The sequence below is a fragment of the Hyperoodon ampullatus genome (assembly GCF_949752795.1).
Source record: "Hyperoodon ampullatus genome assembly, chromosome: 2".
NCBI classification, from domain to species: Eukaryota; Metazoa; Chordata; class Mammalia; order Artiodactyla; family Ziphiidae; genus Hyperoodon; species Hyperoodon ampullatus.
This window is the reverse complement of record NC_136915.1, coordinates 148,070,210-148,095,813: the sequence shown is the minus strand read 5'-3', so window position 1 is coordinate 148,095,813 and position 25,604 is coordinate 148,070,210. Positions and strand designations below refer to the sequence as shown.

The 25,604-nt window shown below is 49.1% G+C and overlaps 2 protein-coding genes across 2 annotated transcripts; one reads left to right on the top strand and one right to left on the bottom strand.

Annotated features, from left to right (window-relative positions):
• Positions 1–334: 334 nt before the first annotated feature.
• IL24 (interleukin 24) lies at positions 335–4,209 on the top strand (the record flags this gene model as incomplete). The annotated part of the gene is made up of 5 exons (XM_079696712.1): positions 335–505; positions 1,599–1,661; positions 2,542–2,700; positions 3,159–3,233; positions 4,126–4,209. The coding sequence occupies 5 exons, from the start codon at positions 335–337 to the stop codon at positions 4,207–4,209; spliced, it is 552 nt and encodes a 183-aa protein (XP_079552838.1).
• A 1,973-nt stretch (positions 4,210–6,182) lies between these two features.
• Positions 6,183–18,942, bottom strand: FCMR (Fc mu receptor; the record flags this gene model as incomplete). The annotated part of the gene is made up of 8 exons (XM_079698396.1): positions 18,870–18,942; positions 11,827–12,162; positions 10,942–11,073; positions 9,739–9,961; positions 9,452–9,588; positions 8,951–9,127; positions 8,634–8,692; positions 6,183–6,359 (listed from the first exon to the last, which is right to left on the bottom strand). Exons 1-8 carry the CDS (start codon positions 18,904–18,906, stop codon positions 6,183–6,185), a joined length of 1,278 nt encoding a protein of 425 aa, XP_079554522.1. The 5' UTR covers positions 18,907–18,942.
• Between the last annotated feature and the right edge of the window lie 6,662 nt (positions 18,943–25,604).

Below are 25,604 nucleotides of genomic sequence, written 5' to 3'. Positions count from 1 at the left end.
CTGTAACAGAGAAGGAAGGAGGTGCAGGGGGTGTGTGTGTGACATGGATGGGGGTGCAGATAGTGGGAAAGCCAGATCAATGGGTATGAGACCGAGGGTCAGAGAGAACCTTGCCCCACCCCAGGGCACCTCAGCAAGGCCACATGTTTGAATTATTCTAACAACGGGAACCCACTCTAGTTTCAGGTTTCCCATCTGTGTGTCCCCGAGGCTGGCCGAGGCACAGCCAAGGAGCATTACTCTGGGGTGTACCCCTCCTGAGACAGAGGGCCTGCCTCAGAGGGATGCCTCCCTTTCTTCCAGCATGATCGTCCTGGTCCTTCCTCTGCTGCAGATGGACTCTCCTGTGCACATGGTTGCCCTTCCCTGCCTGAGTCTGATTCTGCTTTTCTGGAGCCAGGGGCCAGGGGTCCAGGGCCAAGAATTCCAATTTGGGCCCTGCCAAGTAGAAGGGGTACTTCTTCAGGAACTGTGGGAAGCCTTCCAGGCCATGAAGGATATTGTGGTGAGTGAAACGCTGTTCTGAAGCCAGCCGTGGGGGTGATTCTGGGTAGAGAATAACATTTTATGATTATGGAGCCTTTTGCAGCTTGATCATCATTTTCCTATCCAGGAACTTAGTGAAGTCAGAGGTATCACAAGTCTACATTTCCTCTTGCACTTGGGGAAACTGAGGCTCAGAAAGATGTGGCCAGTCTGTAGGAAAAGAAACACAGCCCATGAGGAATAAAGAAGGGAGCCCGATTCATTTGAGCTTCATCTATGTCCCAGGGTTACATGAAACTCCACCAATGGGAAGTCATGGGAAATCCTTCGAGACCCACCAGAGTTTTCACCTACTGCTTTGCCAGCTCCTACTATTCTGTTCCCACCTGCTTAGGCCTTGAGTAAAGGTCGAAGAATGTTTAATGCTGAGTTGGGAAAGAATGGTTAATAGAGCTTGTGACATGTACTCCTTAAAGGACAATCCAGATGCAAGGCAGAAAGAAGGAGCTTGATGAGGCAGCTAGGGAAGAGGGGAGGGTGCTGCATTGGAGACAGGTCACCTACGTATGATCTTGACCTTGAAACCAACCCATACAGCAACCCCTACCTTCGCCCCCATCAGTTTCCTTATTTGCACAATGAGGAGGTGGGACAAAGGAGCTCTAAAACTCCTTCCTCTCAAGCATTCGTTGGCTCAACATTCAAGAACTGGGATGAGTGGTGGGCTGCAGGGGAAGCTCCAAGGGGTAGCCCCCCTACCCGCCCCAGAATATGGGGGTAACATCCCATTCCTCGTTGTTCTTAAACCACATGGGCTTATTTCTTCCTGCCTCAAGTGACCAAAGGGATCAAACAGGTCCCTCGTAAAGCTCTAAGAGCTCCTGGGATTCCATCTGTCCCTGGGGGCCAAGATTGGTGATTTTCTGGGCCTGGAACCTTGTACCCCAATCCCAGGGGCCAGCTCAGCATGGCCTTTCCTGGGTCCTCCCTCTGGCCTCTGAGATCTCACAGACTGGATAGATTTAGGGGTCTGGGGAAGCAGCGTGTATTTGCAAGGTCGGTTTCTATGCTGACCCCCAACCTGGAGACATCTGTTCTTTCTCTTCCCAAAGCAAGCTCAGGATAATATCACGAGCGTCCAGCTGCTGCGGAAGGAGGTTCTGCAGAATGTCTCGGTAATCAGATGCTGGGGAAGGATGGTGCCTCCTTTGGGTGGCTGGTCTTCTATGGGTGACACTGAGGGGTTGTCTAGGGGAGGCTGACAGAAGACTACACTTCTGCCCTGGGCTGAGCCTGCACAGGACAGGGCTTGGTAGTGAGCCAGAGAAGTAATATCTGGGGTTGTCATCTCAGTATCTGGGGTATGTGAACATGTGGCATGAGGAGAGGGGCAGGGATTGAGGCTTGTAAACCTCTGTCTCCATTTAGCCAGAGTTGCCATCAATCTAGATTTCTCTTTCGCTTTTGGCAGCCCAGTGAGCATGTGCTTAGGCCACTTCCATGCCCCCACTTTTTTCTCACCTGTTCCTCATCACCCATCTAGGCAGTGAGCACAGACGACTGAGCCCTGATCCCTGAGAGATGCTGAGCTTCCCTCTGTGGCACTTCAGAGGGCCAGTGTGCATTCCCTGTGCTCAAGGATACTAGTTTTCTTTTCTCCTCATTTCTTCTCCTTCCAAGCCTTTTCCCTGCCAACTCTCAACCAATTAAGATCTGGTGCTTTTCAAGGTCCATCACCGCCCAGAGCTATTAGAGAGGCCATGTGGTATAGAAGAAAGAATACTAACCAGATGGGAGTCAGGAGTCCTGGGGGCTAGGCTGTGTCTGCCACTGACCGGCCGTGGGACCCTGGGTGAGTCCCTCCTTTCTGGGTCTGTGGTTCCTCCTGTCAAACAAAGGGGCCTGGAGGCTCCTTAAGATCTAACATTTATCAGCATCTCCTAGAGGATCGCTGCCTCTACTGTGCTTATCTTGCCTTGCGTGGCACGTGAGTGGTTCATCCAGGGCTGGGGTGGGCAGAGGCCTTGGCTCCGCAGTGACCCCGCCCCTCCCCAGGAGGCTGAAAGCTGCTACCTCATCCATGCCCTGCTGAAGTTCTACTTGAACACTGTCTTCAAAAACTACCGCGATAAGGCAGTTGAATTCAGGATCCTGAAGTCATTCTCTACTCTGGCCAACAACTTTATTGTCATCGTGTCCAAACTGCAACCCAGTGTGAGTAGAACAAAGCTGGGACTGAGGCCCACAGGAAATGCTATGTTTTCAGAAGACTTGTCTTCCCTTATTTGGCCCTGGCTTTTATTCCACGACAGGGAGCTTCAGGTGTCATGGAAAAGAGCACAGGCTCTGGGCACCAGCAGTTCTGGGCTCAAATCCAGGTCTGCTTCTAACCAACTGGGTGTCCATTTGCAAGGTGGTCAACCTCTCTGAGCGTTGGTTTCCTTATCTATAAAATGCTGATAATCACCCCTACGCGGCAAGACTACTGTGAGAATTAAAGGACACAGTCCCTGCTGCATGGTGGGAGTTCAGCATTGGCTACCTTGGGGACGCGGGATTTGGAGCTGTCTTCTTAGGCCTTGGGCACCCCTCTGGCGTCGTTAGGAAGGAGTGGGAGGCGGCTTGCCTCTGCTCCTACCCGACACTTGGCACACTTTTTTTCTGTTATCCAGCAGGAAAAGGAAATGTTTTCCATCAGTGAGAGTGCACGCAGGCGGTTTCTGCTGTTCCAGCGAGCATTTAAACAGGTAATCAAAGCCAGGAACTGAGAGCTGCCCAGCTGGAAGCAGACTAGTCTGAAGTGTCACACGATTGTTCCTCAGGGACCGAGTGCAGAATCCAGGGCAGCTGACTCCACGTGGCTGGCCCCAAAGCCACCTGACTTAGCACAGCTGTAGCTGCGTCAATTGCCATATCCTCTGCATAAATACCACAAATGGCAGCCTATTTCTCTTCCAGTTTTCAAGTTAAAGTGCTATTATATTTCCCTGCAAGACGATTTCACTACCAAGGACATTCCCAAGTGAGAGTTTTATGGGTACTTGAGGTGGGCGATTGGAGTCAGAAGTGAGGGGGAAGGAAGGGAGAACCCCCGAGCACAACACACATTGCGTATTTTCCATGATGTTCAAAGGGTCTAGTCTATGAAAAAGAATTATGTTGCCTTGTCCTAAATTAAGACAACAAAGAAAATCCCAATTTCATACCCAGCTCCCCCCACAAAGCAAATACAATTTTGATCATTTTTTGAGGAACAGATACCCCCGTTTATAAATAAATGGTGAAGAGCAATAATATACAAGGGAAAGGGGCCACCCAGGCCTCAGTTTCCTCATCTGCACAGTGGGCTCAGGGGATGGACAGAATCCACCCTGCACTGGGATTCTGATTCTTAGTGTCAGGGACTCCAGACGCTTTTCCCTTGCTCCTTATCTGTTGCCACTCACCAAGCCATCTGTCCTCACCTCCGAGGCAGACAACACTCATAGACGGGGAATAATTGATGGGTAGGTGACTTTGTCAGAGGCCATCCCAAAGGGGACTCAGCCCATGATTTGGAGTCAGACCGGGTTCAGGTGTCGGAAGGAAACCTATTCTTGTGGCTAACATGACAGATCTTCAACTCTCCTTTCCCTTTAGTTGGACAGAGAAGCAGCTGTGACCAAAGCCTTTGGAGAAGTGGACATTCTCTTGACCTGGATGGAGAACTTCTACCAGCTCTGAAGGCCTAGGCCAGGATGTCCTCCTCGTTCTCTGTGTCATTTCAAACAAGCGTCCCTCCCCCTGATGTTCTCTGGGTGCTTCACATCCTTGACCATGGGCCCCATCCTTGGCCCAGGCTTATCCTCAAAGACTTCATTCTTTAAGTGACCCCAACAGCAGTCGTGGAAGGTTCCCTTGGGTGCTGCAAATAACCTTCAAAGCAGATTCCTATATTTATTATAATGCTATTTAATTCCTATCAGTGTTTTAACCGATGCCATATTTATTTGTCAGAATGAAAGTTCTGTGAAGGCAGCAAGGACAGGGCCCCACGCTTCTCTCTGATCCTCCACAATCCTTGCCACCACGTTGGGTAGAGGATGGGTGCTCAGTAAATGCTTAATTGGATTTTTTTTAACCTGTCTTTGAATTGTTGAGGAACAATGAGGGATGTTGGGATGTGAAGTTGAACTTTAGGGCATGGAAATCACATTGTCATGACACCTGCAGGGGTCATCTGCAGAGCACTGGGATGAGGGTGAGGGCACTGGTTTGAAATATAAATGACAAAAGATATAATGCAGGGGGGTGCCCAGAACAAAGCAGACTCTCCCTAAGCACTGCATTTCTTGCCCACACTCCCCACCTCACTCCCACCATCCCTGCCCCTTGGGTGCCCTCTTTCTTATCCCTCTCACTCTTCCCTTATCTGACACTTGGAAGGGTGCCAGTGTCAAGCTGACCTCGTGGATGGTGTCATCATACCTGGATGACAGGTATGATGGTGGCACGAATATAATTTAGGGTTAGGTTAGGGTTAGGGTTATGTGTTATCCCATCTGTGATGACATTCCCTGCTCATAAAAAGCAGGCACCCCGGGAACCTTTCCTTTCTATCACTGGACCAGTGCCCAGAGAAGCTGAGTTGTGTGTCTGGGAAAGGCCTTCTTCCTAAAAGCAAGACGGGACATTCTCTAGTCTCAAGCTCTGACTGGACTTTGTAGTTGATTGCAATCCAAAGATATAATGTCTGCCTAACTGTGCCCTTGTTCAGAACACTCAAGAGGATGAATATATGTAGGAGGTGGGATGTCTCTTCTTCCATGACGTGAGCACCCTTGCAGAACAACTGGCCTTCCAGGAATCCCATATCTTTTCTCTCCCCCACCTGGCTATAAGCCACCTGGACTGGCAAAGAGAGGAGGTGCATTTCTGAAAAGTAGAGAGATGTAATGGCTTTGGCTAGCTCAAATCGACCAAGGTTAAGATAAGTGCACACATTTCAGTGCATGGAAGAAGGATAAATAGATGACAAAAACTATTCTATTTCTGAAAGAGGGGGAATGCTGGAGTCAGGGTACTTAGGTGCATCAAGGGAGGAAGCCTTAGAGTAAAGAGGGTATCCACATATATCACTAGCACTAACAAGCATGGTTCTGAAAGTTTACAACCCTTCATCACATCAAAATAAATTGCCCTCACCATAGGACTCCAGACAAATAGAAGATCACTAGTAAATGCCGGCCCTAAGATCAGGGCAAAGAGGTTGTAAGGGGTGTTTCATAACAAGGTCCCTTCCTAGCTCAGGGCTGAAGCATGTCCTCACAAAGAAGTTCAGGCACCTTCTACTGGTGAGAAACCCAAGACCGAGAAGGGCTTTCAAAGCAACAGCTATGCCTAGGCTCCAGTCCAAGGCCATGTGGTCTAGAGCCAGGACAGCAAAGACCGTGTGATCAAAGACACTCTGCAAATCCCATAGCCTGTTGCATGACTTGGAAAGGAAGCAAGTGGCATCAGGACAAATACTCTGCATTCCTGGAGCCCACCTGAAAACCACAGGGGGCTGCAAAAGTGTCCAGGAAGAGCTGGGGGAGCGGGGACTGAGCAGTGCTCAGGGCAAACAGACAGGGATGAGACTCGAGGTGGGACGTGGGAGTAATGAGGGTTCTGAAAACAGATGGAGTGGGTGTTGGAAACCAGCATACAGACAAGACTCATTGGCACCAAGGTCTGGGCCCAGGGGGACAGCTGGAGAGCTGAGTCAGGCAGGGAATATTGACGTAGTCATCGGAATCTGTGTCCTCCATCTTGGCAGCAGGCTGGTGGTAGAAGCTCACATATTCACAGCTGATCTTTACAGATGGGGCATGGAGACAGGGAGTTTCCAACACCTGGGAACAACCAGAGAAGCATCACTGGATCTGGGTAGGGTGATTGTAGCATCGACAGCAGGCAATGGGGCGGGGATGGGGGGAAGCATGTATGTGGTTGCTGTCTTCTAGAAGGCAAAACACAGAGGTGGTTGAGCTCCATCAGGTGGCTCAGCCCTGGGGATTTTCAGAGTGGCGCCTCAACCCCAAATAACTGGAAAACACTTAGATCTAACGTGACAGGAAATGCCTTAAACGGGGCTCAGACTAAAATCCTGTGACTAAGCACGGGTCTGAAGGAGAACCAGCTGCCAGAGGGGTTCCCCCTCTGGGATTAGATGATGTGACTTGTGGAATAAATATGTATCTTCTCAGGGAGTTATCAGAAGTAGGATGAGTCATCCTCTGTACCTCCATAGGGTTTTTAGTCCATGGAGAGCTTGTGACGTGACATGACAGTGCATTCCAGGAAGGAGCCGGCTGGTGAAGCAGAGGAAGGTGGCAGGCCATGTGGAACTCCACTTCCCCAGAAAGTTCAGGGCTTCCCTGGTGGCGCAGAGGTTGAGAGTCCGCCTGCCGATGCAGGGGACACGGGTTCGTGCCCCGGTCCGGGAAGATCCCACATGCTGCGGAGCGGCTGGGCCCGTGAGCCATGGCCGCTGAGCCTGCATGTCCGGAGCCTGTGCTCCGCAACGGGAGAGGTCACAGTGGTGAGAGGCCCGCGTACAGCAAAAAAAAGAAAAAAAAAACCTATCTATCTATCTATCTATCTATATCTCCCACTGCCTGTTACAGTTCATCATCTGAGATTTATTTGGCTTAAAAAATTTAAAAAAGTCACTCCCCGTGAAGGCTTAAAATACTCAGTCATTAATCATAGGCACCTTGTTGTGAACTTGCTCCATCAAGATTTTTATCCCTGATAGTGGGAATGTGAGTTTCAAGCAGGGAGGAAGGGTAAAATTTGAGCAAGGTACTGGCCCAGGTGAGGGTATGTGTGGTCACAGAGCAGTTCCAGAGAAAAGGGCTGAGTTAAGTGTAGAATATATGGGCACCGCTGGACCTACCTAAGCTACTGTGAACCTTCTCCAGCAGGGCTGAGTAAGGGCAAGCTTGAGAAGCTGGGCATGATGGGGGCAGAGCTGTTGCTTGTTGCCAGGCATCACTCTCCTCTTTTTAGCAAGGCACGGTTACTGAGCCAGGGATACATTATTCAGCCTCCCTTGAAGGCAGGTGTGACCACGTGACTAAACTGTGCCCAGTGGGATGCAGGTAGAAGTGATGTGTGAAATTTCAGGGTCATGGTCTTAAAAATGCAACTTTCTCTTTCTTCCTCCCATGCGCTGGGATGCAGACATGGTGCTGGTGATTGAGCATTGACCACAGACGGATGGACGCGGCAAGACTCCAGGGGATGGTGCAGCAACAGGCAGAAGGCATTTGAGTTCCTGGAAGACCCCATGGCTCAGGCCACCTCCTCCTGGCTCCCTGCCTTTGCTTGAGAGGAAAACAGGCTTCCATGTCGTGGGTCGTGGTTTAGGGTTTGCTGCATTAGCTTAGCCTACCCCCTGATTAAATCAGGGACACTTGCCACACTTAGTTTTTACTGGTTCCTGAAGTAATAATGTTTCCGCTATGGTAGGCTGCTTTAGAGAATAAAATGGGAAATTTGGGAAAACAAACACGAGTGAATAGTTTAAAGGTTTTTCACACATCTGCCAAATGGCTATCAATAGAAAGATGAGAAGAAAAAAAAAAAAATAGAAAGATGAGTTCCCTATGTCCAAACCTAGATTTCAAGAGGAATCTTCTTCATCCAAAGTGTTGAATCTTATCTACGTCTCTAGGCCAGGCTTAACTGCCTTCAGTGATGGGTAAACAACCTCCTCTCATCTTCGAGGGCTTACTAGAAAGTACTTCCTCATATTAAGGTGAAACTGGGTAACTTCCACCCCCTAAGATCTCCTAGAAATCGAATCTTTTCCACACGAAAGCCCTTCACGTATTTGTAGAGGTACCATCTATCATCCTCTACTAAGCTCCCATTGACCCATGAGAAATGCTTGGCTAAAAGCCGTGTAACTAAGTTTACCACAATTGTTGCGTAGTCGTCTACTGACACCATCAAAGGAGGAAACTGATACTAGTTCCCAGACTCAGGGCCCGGGGAGCCACTGCGAAAGCCCGCGCCCTCCAGCTAAGCCGAAGCTCCACCGACTGCGCTCGGGTGCAAGCCCAGGTCTGGGGCCGCCCATTAGGGCCGCAGCTGCCAATCAGGGGCGGGGCGGAGCTTACCTGCGGAGGGGCTGGGGGCGCCGATGCTCCGGGGCCTGGGAGAGGTGCCGCCCCTTCACCTAATGGGAACCGGGAGGGCCGACATGAGGGCGGGACCGAGGGTCCAGCCCCACCCGCAGCTCTGCCGGAAAGCCTGGGGAGGAGGAGCCGGCCGCGCTGCATGCGGCTGTTCTGGAGGCGGGTTCTTCTGGCTCACCCTCCGCGCCGCGCAGTGTCTGTTGCTCCAGCTCGCACGCCCGACCCGCCCCGCACTCCCCCAACCCGCCTCCCTCTCCCCCCGACCTGTCCCGCTCTCCCCCACCTGCCCGCCTGCTCACCAGCAGCGTCCACCCCCCGAGGGCGCCGAGGGCAGGCGCTGTAGACGTTGTTTTGGGTGCGTGGCCGCTGCGACACGCGTGGCCGCTGTGACACGCGTGGCCGCTGTGACAGGGGCCGCTGTGAGGCCTCCAGGGCGCTCATCCTCACGGCCAGTCGGCGGACCCGTCTGGAGAGAGCTTCTCGGTAAAGCCACAGGGAAGGAGAGAGGAAGAGGGTGTCAGAGGCCCATGGGCACCCCCTCCCAGTCTTAGAAAACTAAAGGCTGTCTGTTTCCCTGGTGTTTGGCAATGTCTGACATGTGGGTGCTTACTGAAGACCAAAGGGCCCAGGCCGCGCTCCTCCCCGCCCCCATTTCCAGACCATTGAGCCCCGTACCACGTTCGCCACACCCCAGGCTGCTCATCGAAAGCTCCTGAGTGTCCCCGGGAGGTCAGAGGGATCTGAATGCGCTGGGATCTTTGGGAAGCTCGGCTCTCCGAAACGGAGCCTGACTCCCTCACCTTTCCTCCTTTGAATGACCCTCTTTGCCACCAGCCCCAGAAGTGCCAGCAGGATGAGACCCAGGATGGTGGGGGTCAGGATGTAGAAGCCTTGATCTTCCATCCCAGACACCAGGCCTGGGCCGTGGTTGAGTGCTCTGAGGAGGGAAGGAGGGGGAGAGAGAAGGGAGAGGTCAGGAAGGGAGGGGGTTAAGGCAGCACGCAAGTGGCCAACTTTTTTGGAGGTAGCTCACAAGTTTGTCCCTTTGTTAACAGAATTCTCGCCCTGGATGGTGCAGGCCTCTTACCTCTGCCTGTGAAGCCTGGTTTGGCGGTTGTAGCTGGCCGTCTGGAGCCTGAGCAGTTCCTCCCGTGCTGAGGTTTTTGAGGCTGTGGCAGATGGCAGGAGGGTGGTGGGCTGGGCAGTTGCTACTGAAGATGCCCTGTTAACTCGAGGGCGGTGGGTGATTGAGGTGGTGGGGGAGGCATGGTGTGCTGGAGGGGCCTCGGTCCTTTGAGCTGGTGTGGTTACTACAGAAGACAGCAGGAAGAAGTGACCTTCCACACACACACTCTAGTCTCCAGCAGCCTTGGGCCAACCATTTCTTTCCTGAACACATGCTTCCCTTTTACCTAGACTACCTTTGTCCTCACAGTCCTCATCACCTGAAATGCCTCCTGAGCATGCCATCTGCGTCTAGTACGTTCTACCTATATTTGCTTCAAACTCCATTTCCTACAGGAAGTCTTCCCTGACTTCCCAGGCAGAAGAGCTTGCCCTCCTCTAAGCATGGACAAAACCTTGTTTGTAGTTCAATTCCCACTCTGCCTTGTGTTGTATCTATGTGCTTGTCTATTCTCCCCCATCCCACACCTGTCAGTCACAACCCTGAGTATACAATGAGCTCAGTTACACGATCCCTCTCTCAGTGGCCAGCTGTCTTTTAGTGCAACAATATTCAATTAATGTATCTACCTCACAGGGCAGATGTGAGGATGTGATGTAACTATTGCATGTCAATATGCATTTAAGACAGGAAAATGGTATAGAAATGTAAAAGTATCATTAGTATAATCATGATTGATCTTTTTATTGTAAAACAGAGCTGTTAAATCAGTATGCCAGCAAATGGAAGACAGCCCTATGGGGAGCAGGAAGCCGGAGGACCTCTGGCTGGGAAACGTCTGCCCAGTCTTGGTTTCCCGCAGTCATTCATAAAAGAGCTAGATTTTGTGAATGGAGCACAAACTTCATTACATGTGGTGCCACCTGGTGGTGATGGGTAATTTCTGCAACTAGTGCCAAGTGTACGGGCTGAAGGATGGGCTTGAAAGACTTGGAACGCAGATCTCAGGGAGGTACCCCCTCTTAAGGCAGGGAAATACACATCTGAGACGCAGCTCTGCTCTGCCAACAACCATCCTATGAGCTGAACATATACGCCCTCCTCCATTTTCACAATGCCATAGAATCTCCCCCACCTCCCCTACCCTACCTTTGGGGAACTGACCTTTGGATATGAATTCCAAAGAACGGGCATGTTCAGGCATCTGGAACCAAAGAGGCATACGCATTTGGAGGAATCTGTTAAACCATGCTGGAGGCTCCGGCATTGGCTCTTCTTCCCAGAAAGGCCCGTAATCTACCGGAGGCAAGAGGAGTCCATTGGTGGTCTCTAGGACGAGACTGAGGCCTGGGGAAGGGACTGCTGGTATGAGCTGAGGCTGACACTCAGCTAGGGCAGATGGCAGTGAGGAGATGAGGGCAGGGAGCAGAAAAATAACCAGGCTGGGGGCTTCCCTGACAGAAATCCTCTTTCACCCTAACCCTGTCGGCATTCCCTGCAAAACCATCGGAGACCATTGGGAATCTAGGTTGTTGAATTAGTGCTGTGTATGTCTGAGGAAGTCAGTGGAGAAAAAAAAAAAAAAGGAAGGATTCGGGAGAAATAAAGAAAGGATCAGATCGTGAAGTAACAAATTTGGCCATCAACTGTGAAAAATGGTTGTCTTTCCTTTATATTTATCCCTGATATTTCTCATGGGACAATTATGGTAATAATTATGTCCGTTTGCTTCCAATTTCCTTCAGTCTCAGAGCCCCTCCTCAATCTCATCCCACACTCGCCTCGTGCCCTGGGTAGGATGAGTAAAACACCACACAAGAAGAGCACCTATCCTGTCCCTTTCATACAGTTTGGATAGAAAATTTGGTGGACCATGAAGTTCATTGACTCTACGAGGTTTCAACTCTACAGATCCCAATTCCTACTGGACTTGCTAATATGGGAATAGTGTAAGAGTGTGGGGACTGCTGCAGTCCCATTGTTGTCCCAGCCTTCCTAGGTGGAAACGTTTTCTGGGTGGCTGGAGCCTCCATCGTGTGGGGCACCTACCACTGTGAACAGACAGGTTGACCTGCTGGGTCTTGCCCCGGTCTGTGTCCATGCCCGCCCCACAGGCATAGACCCCGCTGTCACTCTCGACCAGCTCTGTCATCTCCACCAGGAACAGATTCCTGTCTGGACACAGCTCCAGGGTGACTCGATTCTTGAATTCCTTCTTGACGAAGTTCCTGCTGGACACCACGGTGGCGCATCCTCCAGACGCAACAGTTATCCGGCACAGATATATCCTCACATAAATTTCAGGAAGCGGGCACTCGATGACAACGGATCCTCCCAGCATTCCCTCCACAGTTACTTCTGGAAGGACCCTCAGGGCTCCAGCTACTGCAGGGAGAGGCAGTTAATGTAGAGGAAGCCCCATCCCCAGCCACATCCCCAACTCCAACCCAGGCCCCAGCCCAGCCTCACACTCATCCCTACTTCCAACTCCATCCGCATTAGCAGCCCAAGCCTCAGCCAGCCCTGAGCCTCAGCCCTCTCATGGTCTCCAGCCCTGGCTGCATCCTCAGCCTCTTCCCATCCCCAACCCTATTTATATCCTTGGTCCAGCTCTATGTCCATCCCTAGCCCTATGCCCAAGGCTGAGTCTCTCCCCAGCCCAAGCCTTAATGTAATCCTCAGCCTCGTTACCAAACCTGAACCCATATGGACCCAGACATCAAACCCCTGAAAATACAGTCAAAGCCACTACCCCACTCCAGGGGGAGAGAATGTGCCACAGTGATCCCCCCAACCAGCACATGATCCCTGAGTGACTTCAGGGTGGTGTCGGGAGGCATGGTACAATTTGCTCCAACAGGTTTTCTGTCTAGTTTTGTTTTGCTCAGATCCATCCAAACAACCAAAACAACCATTCACCTCCAGTTTTTTTATTCAATAATTCAACAACTATCTGTTGAATGCCTTTCATGTGATAAGGTAGCTGGCATCCCTCCCTCACAGAATGAATCATTTATTGAATGATACAAATGGACGGCCACTATGTGACAGCAGAGTATAATAAATCCCATGGCGTAGATACACGGGGCTCCTTGGAAGCAGCAAGCAGGGGCGCCTGATCCAGGCTGCTGCAGAGGATGATATAATTTGAGGAAGTCTTTCTGGAAGACATGATGTGTAAGTTGTGACTTGAAGGACTGGGTGTGGAGGGCAACTCAGAGAATGATGGTTGTCTTCACTGAGGAAGGGAACACAGAAGGAAACAAGGGTATATTTGAGTGTGTGTGCACATTGTATGTGCATTGGGGGTGGTGTGGAGCAGGGTGGAATAAAAGGTGTGGTTTCTGAGTCCCTGACATCAAAAAGCTTATGCTTTGGCTGAGAGAAGGCAGGTCTAAGCTGGAGAAGAAAGTCCAAGTATGATTAATTGTCAGCTAAGCGGGTCCCAATAAGTGTCTGTATATTTCTGGGAAGACAATTCAGAGGATGAAGTGTGTGTGGGGGGAGGGGGCTCTGGTCTAGGGTGGAGGAGAGACCCTTCTAGACAGTGAGAACCACCCCCAAAATGGCTGGGACAGGAGAGAGAACATGGCATGTTCAGGAAGCGGGGAGGGATGTTCACAAACTTCCTGAAATTCATCCATAGAGCAAACGTTAAGAATAGCTCTAGGACTTCCCTGGTGGCACAGTGGTTAAGAATCTGCCTGCCAATGCAGGGGACACCGGTTCGAGCCCTGATCAGGGAGGATCCCACATGCTGCAAGCAACTAAGCCCGTGCGCCACAACTACTGAGCCTGTGTGCCACAACTACTGAAGCCCGTGCACCTAGAACGCATGCTCCACAACAACAGAAGCCACCACAGTGAGAAGCCCGTGCACTGCAAGAAAGAATAACTCCCAACTCACCGCAGCTAGAGAAAACCCACGCACAGCAACGAAGACCCAACGCAGCCAAAAGTAAATTAAAAAAAAAAAAAGATTCTCTCTTAAAAAAAAAAAAAAGAATAGCTCCAAGGAGTCAAGGAAAGAAGTGGGGCTGGAGCCTCCTAGATGAGCAGAGAGGGTCGAGGAGGATGTTCTGGGGAGAGGGAAGAACGTGGACAACAGAAACAACCATGGGAACATGAAATAGGGGTAGAGGAGGCTAGAGAGGGGCTAGCTGGGGACATTTACAGGAGTATGTTAAGATCTGAAAGTGTAGCTGGTCAGTGTGGTGGGGAGAAGAGGGGCCCACCAGACATGTATGATCTGACATGGAAACCCTTCATGAATAACCCAACACTGCTTTAAATCCCCTGGAAACAGACGTGTGAGGTAGCCCTGTGACTGGAACGTGCCATCAAAGGACAAACACCCAACCAAGGGGATAGGCGAATCCCCTGTATGTCCAGAAGGACCATACCTGTGTGTAAAGCCCAGCACCTGAGAATGAGCATGCAAACATTTTTGGACAAACCCAGCCAGAAAAGGGCATGCCTGCTGCTTTCTCAAGGGTGAGATGCTGTAAAATGGGCAGGCGCAAGACAGAGGAGAGAGGGGTCATCACCTGTGCAGATGCCTCCAGTGGCCTCTCTGCTCAGCGATGAGCTGCTGGTAACCCCCTGGCTTGCCCAGATCCTCTGTAATGGACTGTATGTTTGTATCTCCCCAAAATTCATGTGTTGAAACTCCAACCCCAAAAGTGATGGTATTACGAGGTGGGGCCTTTGGAAGGTAAGTAGGGTTAGATGAGGTCATGAGGATGCAGCCCTCATAATGGGATTAGTGTCCTTGTTCTCTCCATGTACACAAGAAGAGACCATGTGAGCACACAGGGAGATGGCTGCAAACCAGGAAGAGGGCCCTCACGGAGAATCATATCTGCCAGCACCTTGATCTAGGACTTCTAGTTTCCTGAACTGTGAGAAATAAATATCTGTTATTTAAGCTACGCAGTCTATGGTATTTTGTTATAGCAGCTGGAGCTGACTAAGACATCCTTATTGTGCAAATTTTGGATGGATGAAGCACAAGGAAAGCTGCTGAGTACACTGAACTCTGGTCCCAAGGAAGCACTAATGGGCGAGATGAAAATGACCAGATCCCACTCTCCTTGGAGTTCATAGTAGCTTCTAACCAAAAGCAGATTTCCCAAATAGAAAAATAGATAGATATAACCTCCAGGTTTAGAACTTATGCACAGTGTGCGTAAGACTCCTGTGGGGGAACTTGCTAGGATACAGATAACCTGGTCCTGCCCTTAAGCAATGTGATCATATCTGCTTAGGATGGGGCCTATGGATCTGCATTCTTAGATAAGCATCCCAGGTGCCCTTGAATTTTTGCAATTTTGGACCCTTTAACTACATTTCCAAATGATTCAGGGGAAAAAAGAAAGGAGTGGGAGAAGGTATCTAAAGGAACCAAGCTGGTTAATATTGACATTTTAGAGAGGATGCTAACTAAGTGTCATTAATCTCTAAGTTGGTGATTTGATTTTCAGTGGTGATAGTAGGGGAAAGGGATATATGTAGCTTAAAAAGTCACTCTCAACATATAATTGGATATAAATATCCAATTTGGAACATGGAAAAAATCTTTTTTTCATAATGTAAAATAAGGTAAAGGCCCCCAAGGCCTTGGCTGGTGGCAGTGCTCTGGGAATAGACTTCGGATTATGTGTAGCAGTGATTTTCTAGGTGGGAAAAGCAATGAGACCCTATCAACTCAAGTCACAGCAGAATCTCTGGAAGAAGGGAGCTGACCTGAGTGTTTTATGTTTATCCAATGGAGCGTGGATTTTTTTAAAAGGATGGGAAGCATCCTATGCTCCTTCCCACTTCTGCCCACAGTAACCTGTGTGTGTCTCGCCCACTGTCTGCCCTTGGTCCTGGTCGCTGTGGATGGAGTGTCCCCCTCCTCTCAAAAGCCAGTCCTTTCACCTTTATCCTGAATCCATCCCATCACCTTCTTCAGAGCATGTCTTCTGCAATCACCCCCTTTCTCTGTCTGTCTCACTGGTTCTTCTCCTCCAGCATTGCCATGCTTACACACATGTCGTGATATGGCCCATACTGGAAAAACCCTTGGTTGACTTCTCCCCTCCCCTTCAGCTGCCACCCCTCTTCTGTTCACTTTCTCAAAATCACTGAATCCACTCCTCCATCTCCCGATTCCTCTTCCACCTACATCTGTCAGAATTATAGCTCCAGTATTCCACTGAAACTGCTCCGGTCAAGGTCACCAAAACTTTCCTTGGTGTCATGTTGGATGGTCACTTCTTTATCTTTTTTTTTTTTTTTTTTTTTTTTTGCTCTCCTGGCAGCATTTGGTGGAATTGAGCCTTCCTGCCTTGAAATGCTTTCCTCTCCTGGCTTCCCCGACATTACACTCTCAGTGGCTGTTCCTTTGCAATCTCCTGACTTATCTCTCCTTATCTGTTCACTTTAGTTCTCCTCCTCCTTCCTTCCTTCCTTCCCCTTCTCTATCAGCACTGGGCCTGACACTGGGCCTGTTCTCTTCTCTGTCCTCCTTGCTTCCCCCCACACTAGCTCATTTACTTCCATGGCTTTTAATACCAGCTCTATATAGATCTCACCATAATATGGATCTCCAGTCTTGTCTTTACCTCTGGGCTCCAGACTTGCCTTTTTGACACCTGCTCTTGCACTTCACTCAAACATATAAGAGATTTTCCAGACTTACAATGGCAAAAACAAACAAACAAAACCCTCTTGATTTCTCCTCCAAAGCCTGTTCCTTCATAAGCTCTTCCCATCTCCAAAAAGAGCACCAACATCCGTCCAAGTGCTGAAGCCCCAAAGTCATCCCCATATTAAAGAATCAAGAATAAATTTTAGGTATGCGTATGTGTACTGGGTCACAGCATCAAGTGTATGTATTATTATGGGTCAAGGTAAAAAAAGTTTGAAAGTGTATACCCTATGCTACTGCCTTGCTTTATTACGGAACTCCACTTAGGGCCCCAGGCGATGTGGCCTATAGTCTGTGCCTCATGCACTGGGCTCTGGGACCAGGACCACCCCCACATTTGCAGATCCTGGGGCAGGAATACAAATAAGACCCAAATATCATACGTCTAAATATTTTAAAGTTAATGATCAGGCTAAAAAACTGTTGAATAAAGTATCCCCCTATCCTGACAAATTTACACACTCCTTGGATGTCCACTCAAATATATGGCTATGCGGGGAAAAATGGCTCCAAGTTTCCTGCCTCTAGCCTCTGGCCTCTCTCCTTTCTGTTCTCATCCCTGGCTCCTGCCCACTCCACAATGGTCCTGGTATATACATGGGGGATGACCCAGCTTGCGTGTACAAGCTCTATCCATCTCCTTCCCAAACAACCACCTGTAGCCACCCTTTTATAGGCCAGGGGTCACCCTAAGATAGAAGACCCAGGATAGAATCTCACACAGTCATTGAAGGTGGTTCCAGAGACATTTGGACAGGGAATTTGAGGTCTAGAAGAGGGGGTGTGGGTGTGGGTGTGGGCTTGGAGTAGGCACATCTTTTTGGACCTTGAACTCCTCACCCTGTGGAGATGGGCACAAGTGGAGAAGGACCAGGCCCAGAGCAAGGACCCCTCTGGCTAGAAGGGTCGTATTGCTCAGGACAGACTGCAGGGGTACAATTTAGGCACCCTTCACTCCTAGACATTTTCCACATCTACCCAATCCCTCTTCCCTCTCAGGCCTAAGTTTAGTTAACCATCCACTGTGATCACCTATGTCCTACCACCTCTCACAGAGTCTATTTCATTAAAACTTCATTCCCTTGGGTTTTTAGGGATTTCCAATATTTGATTCAAAGATTTGACTTTCTTCCAAACTCCAGCCATTACAAAGAAAGCAAGTATGAATAAAAAACAACTTTGACCCCCAAGAAGCTTACCATTGAATCAATAAAATAAGGTGAACACACCTTGAGCTATAATACAAGGTAGAACGGGGTCAGCTATTGGGGTTCGGAAGAAGGGCCTCTGGAACATGTACGAGAAGGTGGAGGTTGAGATGGGATTTGAAGGACCCATAAATGGTGGAGGTGAGTGGAAGGCTATTCCCGGCAGCAGGAATGGCATGAGCAAGGGCATGGTGGCAGGAAAGTCTAGCACATGTTCAAAGAGGAGGTTGTCTGGAGGTTAGGAAAGTACAGGGGAGTATGATAAGCTCAGAGTATAAAAGGGGAGGCCAAGGGAGGAGTTTGTATTTAAGGAGTTCGATTCAGTAGGCAGTGGGAGCCATGGAAGGTTGTTGGAAAGGATGATTCTATGATCACAGTTAAGATGAAGGAAGGTTGATCTGGAGCTACAGGCTGGTCAGGTTGGAGGAAGTGGAAGAGATAGTTAAGAGGTGATCCTGTGTTTTTCCTTTCCATTCCCTCTGTTATGTCTCTAGTAGGGGCTGCCATGGCTTCTCATCCTGGTAAATGTGAATCTAGAAACTACATGAATTGGCCATTGATTAGGTCAAAGTCTGGTTTGGGATAAATGGGAAGAGGTGGTAAAAAGCTATTTTGGCATTTTACAGCTGATATCAGAGATAGTTAAGACAGAGAGAGTAGCTGATTTGGGTGGTGACCAGTGAGGAATTTGAGGTTAGGTGTTAGGCCTGTTGCATTTCTGATCTTGATGGGATATGGAAGTGGGAGTACCAAGGAGACAGTTGTAAATTGAGATATGGAGCTCAGGAAATGGATTAGGGCTACCAAATGGGTTAGGGAGACTTCATTTAGATTGGAACTTTGAAAATTCAGGAGTTAAAGAGATCCAAAGAAAGAGAATGTAGAAGTAAGAAGAAAGAACTTTGGAGGCACTTGCTTTGAGATTCCATATTAACAGGCCGATATGTCTGGGAGAGATGGCGCCTTCAGCCCTTACAAGTCAACTCCTGAGTGAGCAGGAGGTGTGTCTGGAGTAGAGGGAGGCGCACTAACTGGGAGTGGGGAGGGCCTCCATCCATGTCCTGCCCTAGGTACCGGTTTACAACTAAATCCATCCAGAAACTTCAGAGCTGGAGACGCACAGCAACTCCCCTACCTGTGGCCAATTCAGCCCTCATACAACATCCAGTGTGTTTCCCCACAGCACTTACCTGGCAGGAAGTAAAGTGCCCAAAGCCAGAGGTCCATGGCTCCTTCCAGAGCAAGGTCCCATCCAAGAGCCCCTGGAGAGGGGGACAGAGACCCACTGCTCACCCAGGAACCCTTCACTGTTTGATGCTTGAAAGAGATTTCTGGCCCCTACAAGGAGTACGGCTTGAAAATGAGGAAATGACAACTTATCTTATTTGCCTACTAGTTTTAGATGAAAAAGAAAATACCAGCAAACCAAAGAGGAAGTGAGGAACTGAGAAAACATGTTGTGTTGAGTGAGAATGGGTCACCAGGGTTCAAAGTGCCTCGAGGCAGCTTCTAAAGACTATTAGAAACTACCAGTTCTGCTATTTCTTTGCCTTGGAGGGTCCTCCCATGCTTTATGTGCGCCAGAGTCATTCCCCTTATGCCTGTCTTCAGGATAAAAGAGACTCGTTACCAATTTTCTGCATCTGAGGACAGCTGTATGGACAGAAGCTTGGGCTTGAAGTCAGAAGGTGCTGGTTGTAGCCCTTGAACTCATTTGACAAATGCTTTGGGGGACCTACTATGTGGAAATACTAACTGTGGATTTTGAGCAATTCACTACCTTTCTCTGAGCCTGCATTTCTCTATCTAGGAAATGAAGGTGAGACTAGATGATCACTGGCATTCTCTCCCACAGAACATCATTCCTGGGGTCTTAGCAGCAGCTCATCCCCCCTCAGATCAGCCACCCCTCATCTTCCCCGACTATCTCTCTAAGGTGCTGCCCTCTCACAGCGGCCCAAGCACAGTCCAGTGACCACAAGGGCAATGCCCGGAAAGGGTGTGACAGGTCACACAGCAACTCTGCCTAGAGTCACAGCAGTCTGGCAGAGCTACCCTTCAGGACCCTGACGGTCAAGGGTGAGGGCCAGTGGCCGGGACACTGAGGCAATCTGCTGAGAGTCATCATGGAAGGAGCTTTGGGCTCCAGTCAGAACCCTGGATTCTCTTCCTGGCTTGGCACTTTCTAGCGAAGGCCTCAGTCCTCCCACGGATAAAATGGGATGGTGCCTGCCCTGCCTACCTCCCACAGTGTGCCTGAGGCCCCGCAGAAGCCATGGTCATACAGGTGTCTCTAGAGACCCTCATGCGGAGGCGTGGAGGATGCTACTGATCGGAGGATTCAACATTCATCCCTGGATGCTGTCCACAGGTTGGTTCCCAGGTCCCCCACTTCCAGGCGCTGCAGCCTCCTGTACCCACAGGGAACTCTGGCTGTCCCCATACCTTTCCAGGAGGCCCCTCCAGCCCCCCACCGGCCCCCACAACACAGGTCTGTCACATGCTCTCCAAAACACAAAAGACAACATCCGCAGTGGAAGTGGAGCATGAGGCTCCGAGCAGGTGCAGAGGAAGTGTGGGTGGCGGGGTGCTGGGTCCCCAGCAGCCCAGAGCAGCTGCGGCTGTGATTTCTTCCCCCACCACCACCGAGGTGTCGAGCCTCCGGGCTCTGGTTCAAGTGGGTGACTCTAGGGGGTCTTCCGTCAGCCTCCATCCTTCCTCATACTCAGGCCTCTTCCCAGCCCTGCAGCTGGTGCACAGCTGGGCTCTGGCATTGCCAGGCCCGAGGCCTGGGATGCCTTGGAGGGAGACAGAATAAATGAATGAATGAAATTGTGTGTGACTGTGGGCATGACAGTGTGAGGTGTGTGATGTGTGAGCATGAGCGGTATGTGACTGGAATGTGTGTGTGTGAGACAGTGGGAGGAGTGGTGCTGGAGTGTGTTATGTGTTATGTTAGTGTGTGAGTGTGTGTGTGGAATAATAATGTGTGTGTGTGATGTGTGAATGTATGTGTGGTTGTGTGTGTGTGCTTGTGAGTGTGTGGGTGCGTGGCTGTGAGTGTGAACGTGCTGTGTGTGTGAATGTGTCTATGAAGACAAGGGTTTGGCTGGGCTGTGGCTGCATCTGCCAGGTAGTGCAGGAATGTGTGGGATAAGAGCGTGTAGGAGAGATTTCACATCATGTGTGGCCCAAATAAATCCCTTAACAACATCACATTGGGCTCTTAAGAGCGAATATTAGGGATCTGAGGATGGCCAGGGAGGAAGCGAATGTTTGGAGTCTGAGGGACTGAAGCTCTCAGACCTGGGCCGTCTAGTCTCTACCTTCAGATGTTGCCCCCGGGTCTTGGAGGTGTGGCCCCAGGGGAAGGCTGACTCCTGGCTAAATTGCCAAGTGGGAAAAGTTAGCCATCCTCACTCTCTTCTCCCTCACTTTTTTTTGCCCATCTACACTCTATTTCTCCTTTCTGACCAACAGGGCTGCTGGAAGGCTCTGGTGCTCCCACTCCCAGGAGAAGCTCTGTGGAGCTGCAGCGCCCCAACAGGCGGGGGACTCTGTGGCTTCATGTCATGCCAAGGCTTGGCCAGAAGGGATAACCCAATGGAAAAAATTCAGAGCCCAGTGACTGGCGGGTGGAGGGAATAAATAATACCAGATAGATCAGGAACTGTGCTAAGTCCTTCAGGTAAATTCATCTACTCTCCATAATAGCTGAGGTTTTCTTATCCTATCTCTGTTACAGATGGGGTGAGAACATTTCTCATAAAGTTCTTGTGAGGGTTGCAGAAGGCAGGCATTACCTAGGGCTGGAATATAGTGTGAGCGCCGAGGAGACTAGCCCTTGTCATCAAGGGGGATGTTGTCGTATGGCTCTGCTTGGTTATCGCATCACCCTGCTTTGACCTTCCCCTTGGCCAGGCTCTGAAGAGCCGTCTCCTGACCTTTCCAGACAGATGGCTGAGATCCTCAGGTGGCCCTCACTATGACCCAGCACTGTTCTCCCCAAAGACAGACCGTGAGAGTCCCCTGCCCCCTGGAATCACTGGGGAGCCCGCCCAGGTAGAGGCACCTGGCTCAGGCATCCCGCAGTTCCCTCTTTCTGAGAACTTCGACCACAGGCTTGCCCGCCCCAGAGGGAGCTGCTCCCCAGTAATGGGCCTTTGGGAAGGTTAACCTTTACGGTAAACAGACTCGTGACTTTCTGCTACAAGAAATGGTGGAGTTTGGGTAAAATTTCTTTCCTGAATATGGTCATGTTCCTGTTGGTGTTCTAAGGTTAGAACCCAAGTATGTGGAAATTTTGGGTGAATTTTAATGTGATTTGTCCACAAAGACCTAGATTTTAGAATATTCAGCTTCATACACTTAAACAAAGACTTTTGGCTCTAGTGAGGGTGGATTGGCCACCCATTTCTTTATCAGCCTTAGGAGAGGTTTACAAGCTTCTAGAACTCCTTGAATTTTACAGCTCTACTATCTTCCTTCCCTCCCTGCTTCAGATTCCTGTCCAGCTGGGGGCCGCTGATCTTAGTTTTATATCTTTTCTCTCGGTGTGCCCCTGTCTAGATATGTAGTCTTTCTGAGATGATTTCATAATTTTTATTGTACAGGCTCCATCGTAGAGTTATTTCAGAGAAGCTTGGGGACGGGGAACCCTACTTGTTTCTCTGCCTTGGGGACAAGCTTCACAGACCATATCATAGTCAGGTCCTCTCTGCTGTCTGCTGTTCTTAGGAGAGATGACCCGTCCTGAGTCTTGGGAAAGTGTGTATATATATATATATATATATATATATATATATATACACACACATATATATATATATATATATACACACACACACACATATATATATATATATATATATATATATATACATATTTAGCTTTGCAAACAAAATCAACTGCTATAAACAGATTCTCAACCACTGTTGGGTCTTAGTAATGTGTAATCATTGTTACATAATGGATTTTTAAAAAGAAAAAAATCAAGATAATTCAAGAACTTGAGGAAGATTTTCTTGCCATCAGAAATATTGAAATAGTTCTCTGTGTGGTTGCTGGACACTAATCCTTGTTATTTGATTTATCATTATCAACCTCACAGTTGATTGTTACTCCCCTATATTGGGCTGAATAGTGTCCCTCCAAAATTCACGTCCACATGGAACCTTAGAACATGACCTCGTTTAAAAACAGGAACTTTGCAGATGTAATTCATTAAGATGAGGTCAAACTGGATTAGAGTGGGTCCGCCATCCAATGACTGGTGTCCTTATAAGAAAGCATGTGAAGACACAGGGCAACACACAGGGAGAAGGCCATGCGATGATGGAGGCAAAGACAGGAGTGATGCGTCTACAAGCCAAGGATTGCTGGCAACTACAAGAAGCCAGGAGAGAGACATGAACAGATTCTCCCTCAGGGCCTCCAGAAGGAACCGACCCTGCTGACACCTTGATTTCAGACTTCTAAACTCCTGAATGGTGAAAAAATAAATTACAGTCATTTTAAACCACCCAGTTTGTGGTACTTCCTAGAGTAGCCCTAGGAAATTAATATACTCCCGCAAATTGGTGACTTTTTAACTTATTAGAGATCCCATTTAGGCTACAGAGCAGCTTCCTTCTTCATAGGAAGGTTTTTCTCTCCAACATGCTGCATGCGGAGCAGGTGGATTTGGGGCAGGACATATTACTAAACTTGCTATCACCTATTGACAATGTCAGTTAAGAATAATACAAGATTGCAGCTTTAGTGACATTTCTTGGCCTTTGATTCTAGGGACTGGGATAGACTGCCTAAGTTCAGGACTGGCTTGTAGGTTGTTGCATTAACACAGAAGCTGTATCTTAATTCTTCTGCCCCAGGCATGACTCTGATGGGTCAGAGAGCAGCTTCCTGAGGGTAAAATAGTGATGGGTTCTAAGATACCTTGTAGTTTTGGTTCTCCTGCAATGCTTTGCTATCCAGACTGGGGAAGCACATAGCATGGAAAGCATTATGTTCAAGGCCCGGATAGAAGCATAGGTTCTATCCCACATCAGGTGGGCTAGACGGCCAGGAAGAACTCTCTCCAAGAGAGAACTCTCTACACACTGACACCCTGAAGAAGAGTCTAGGGGTGGCACGGGGGCTTATAGGATATGGCAAGGTTTAGCAGAACCTAGGAATGGCCTTAGGAGACAAGGGGGTCCTTTACCTAATCACTGTCCCCCAAGAGGCTTTGGGTCAACTATTCTAAAACCTAACTCATCATCTAACTAGCCTCTAGTCTGTGGAGGGAGTCTATTCATTTGGTTACTTGAGTTTTGATTAATAGCCTCTTGATCTTGGAGTATACCCCAGGGAGGTGTGAGATTTAAGGTCAGGTGTTCCATGGATGCTGTACCAAGATTTTTTTTAATGCCTAAGAGGAGTACTGCTTATATCTGTTTTCAGTTTATTCCATCATAGAGAGTCTTTCATTACAGAGCTTTGGCATCTTGACCACTGGTGTAGACCCCAAAGTGTTCTTTTATTGAAGAGAATCTTGGTCCCATTTGCAAGCTGTCCCCTAGCCTCCCTCAGCCCAGCATTGGAGGCAGGGGGAACTCTGGTTTAGACACATGTCCTGGGGTGTCTAAAAGTGGGACCACAGCAAACTGCTCTGAAAGGGTTGCCCGGGAGACAAATGGTATGGGGGACAAATGCAGTCTGAGCCTCCTTGGTGGCAATCACTGTCTTTAATTATTAATTAATTCACATTTTTGATTTGTTAGCAAGTGCCAGCTCGTAGGTGCTAGTTGAAGTACAGAGCTTAGAGGGAAAAAGACCTTAAAACCTTAGCTCTTTGGAGATCAGCCCCTCTCTGGCACCATCAAACCCCCTCTTTTCTCTCCTTTCACTCAGAATTCTTCAAATACAGGGGTTATGAGTATTTGACCATTCTCTTACACTATTAAGTCTCTGTAGTGACAAAAAGGGAAAGGGGTATCTTCCCTGAGGTGGGGCTTGTGAAAGTCGCTATTTACATTTTTCTCCTCCTCCTCTTCCTCCTTCCTGTAGAATTCTGTCTCCATCAGGAGAGCAGAGGCTCTTATATGGAGACAGGAGATACAAAATCTAGCTTTGACACTAGTGTATCTCATTTGTTGCCCTTGGACAAACTTCTTTACCTCTTAGGACCTCAATGGGTCCTGTAAAATGGTAACCTGTAAAATGGTAAGAATGTGTTTTTGATTCCTTTTATGTATGCCCATGTTGCATAATCCCCAAGGCCTCAGGACTCCAGACCTTTTATGGTTTCTCCCAATACAGGCAGAGGTGAGAATACGTGATGAGGATTTCAGTGAGTGTAAATACACAGAGATGCTGTGGCTTCCAGGGATTCAGTGATGTTTTTAGAAAGGTTGCTAGCTGGGTTTGTGGCCTATGTGTCCCGGTGTCTAGAAGAGCACCTGGAATCTAGTGAGTATCCAAATGCATATTTTTAATGAGGGAAAGAAGAAGAGAAGATGGAAGGGAGTGGGGGATTGGGAGATTCGGGGATGGAGTGGAAGGGAGAATCCCACTGACATCCCCAAACAAAGGTGCAGAGAAGCCCTGAATGGCTTTCTGAAATTGTCTCCCCACCCACTGTCGTCCCTTTTCTTTCTGAGAGGTCCCCTTAGATCTTAATTCTCCTTCCACACCTTAGTTCTTTCATTAGGAATAAGCTGTAGGTGGGAACGCCTCACGTCACCTCACCCCCAACAGGAACAAGTAAGCCAGGCTTGGATGCCACCGAGAAGGGACCAACATACCCTCTGAGGACAGGTAGGAAAAGCCTAGGTGCGGTGTGAGTGCAGGCAGTGGAGCCCCGGAACTAAGGGCCCTGAGGATCAACGTGATTCAGAACGTGATTGCCACGTGCGGAGGGATGGGTGCAACCAGGGCTCTGT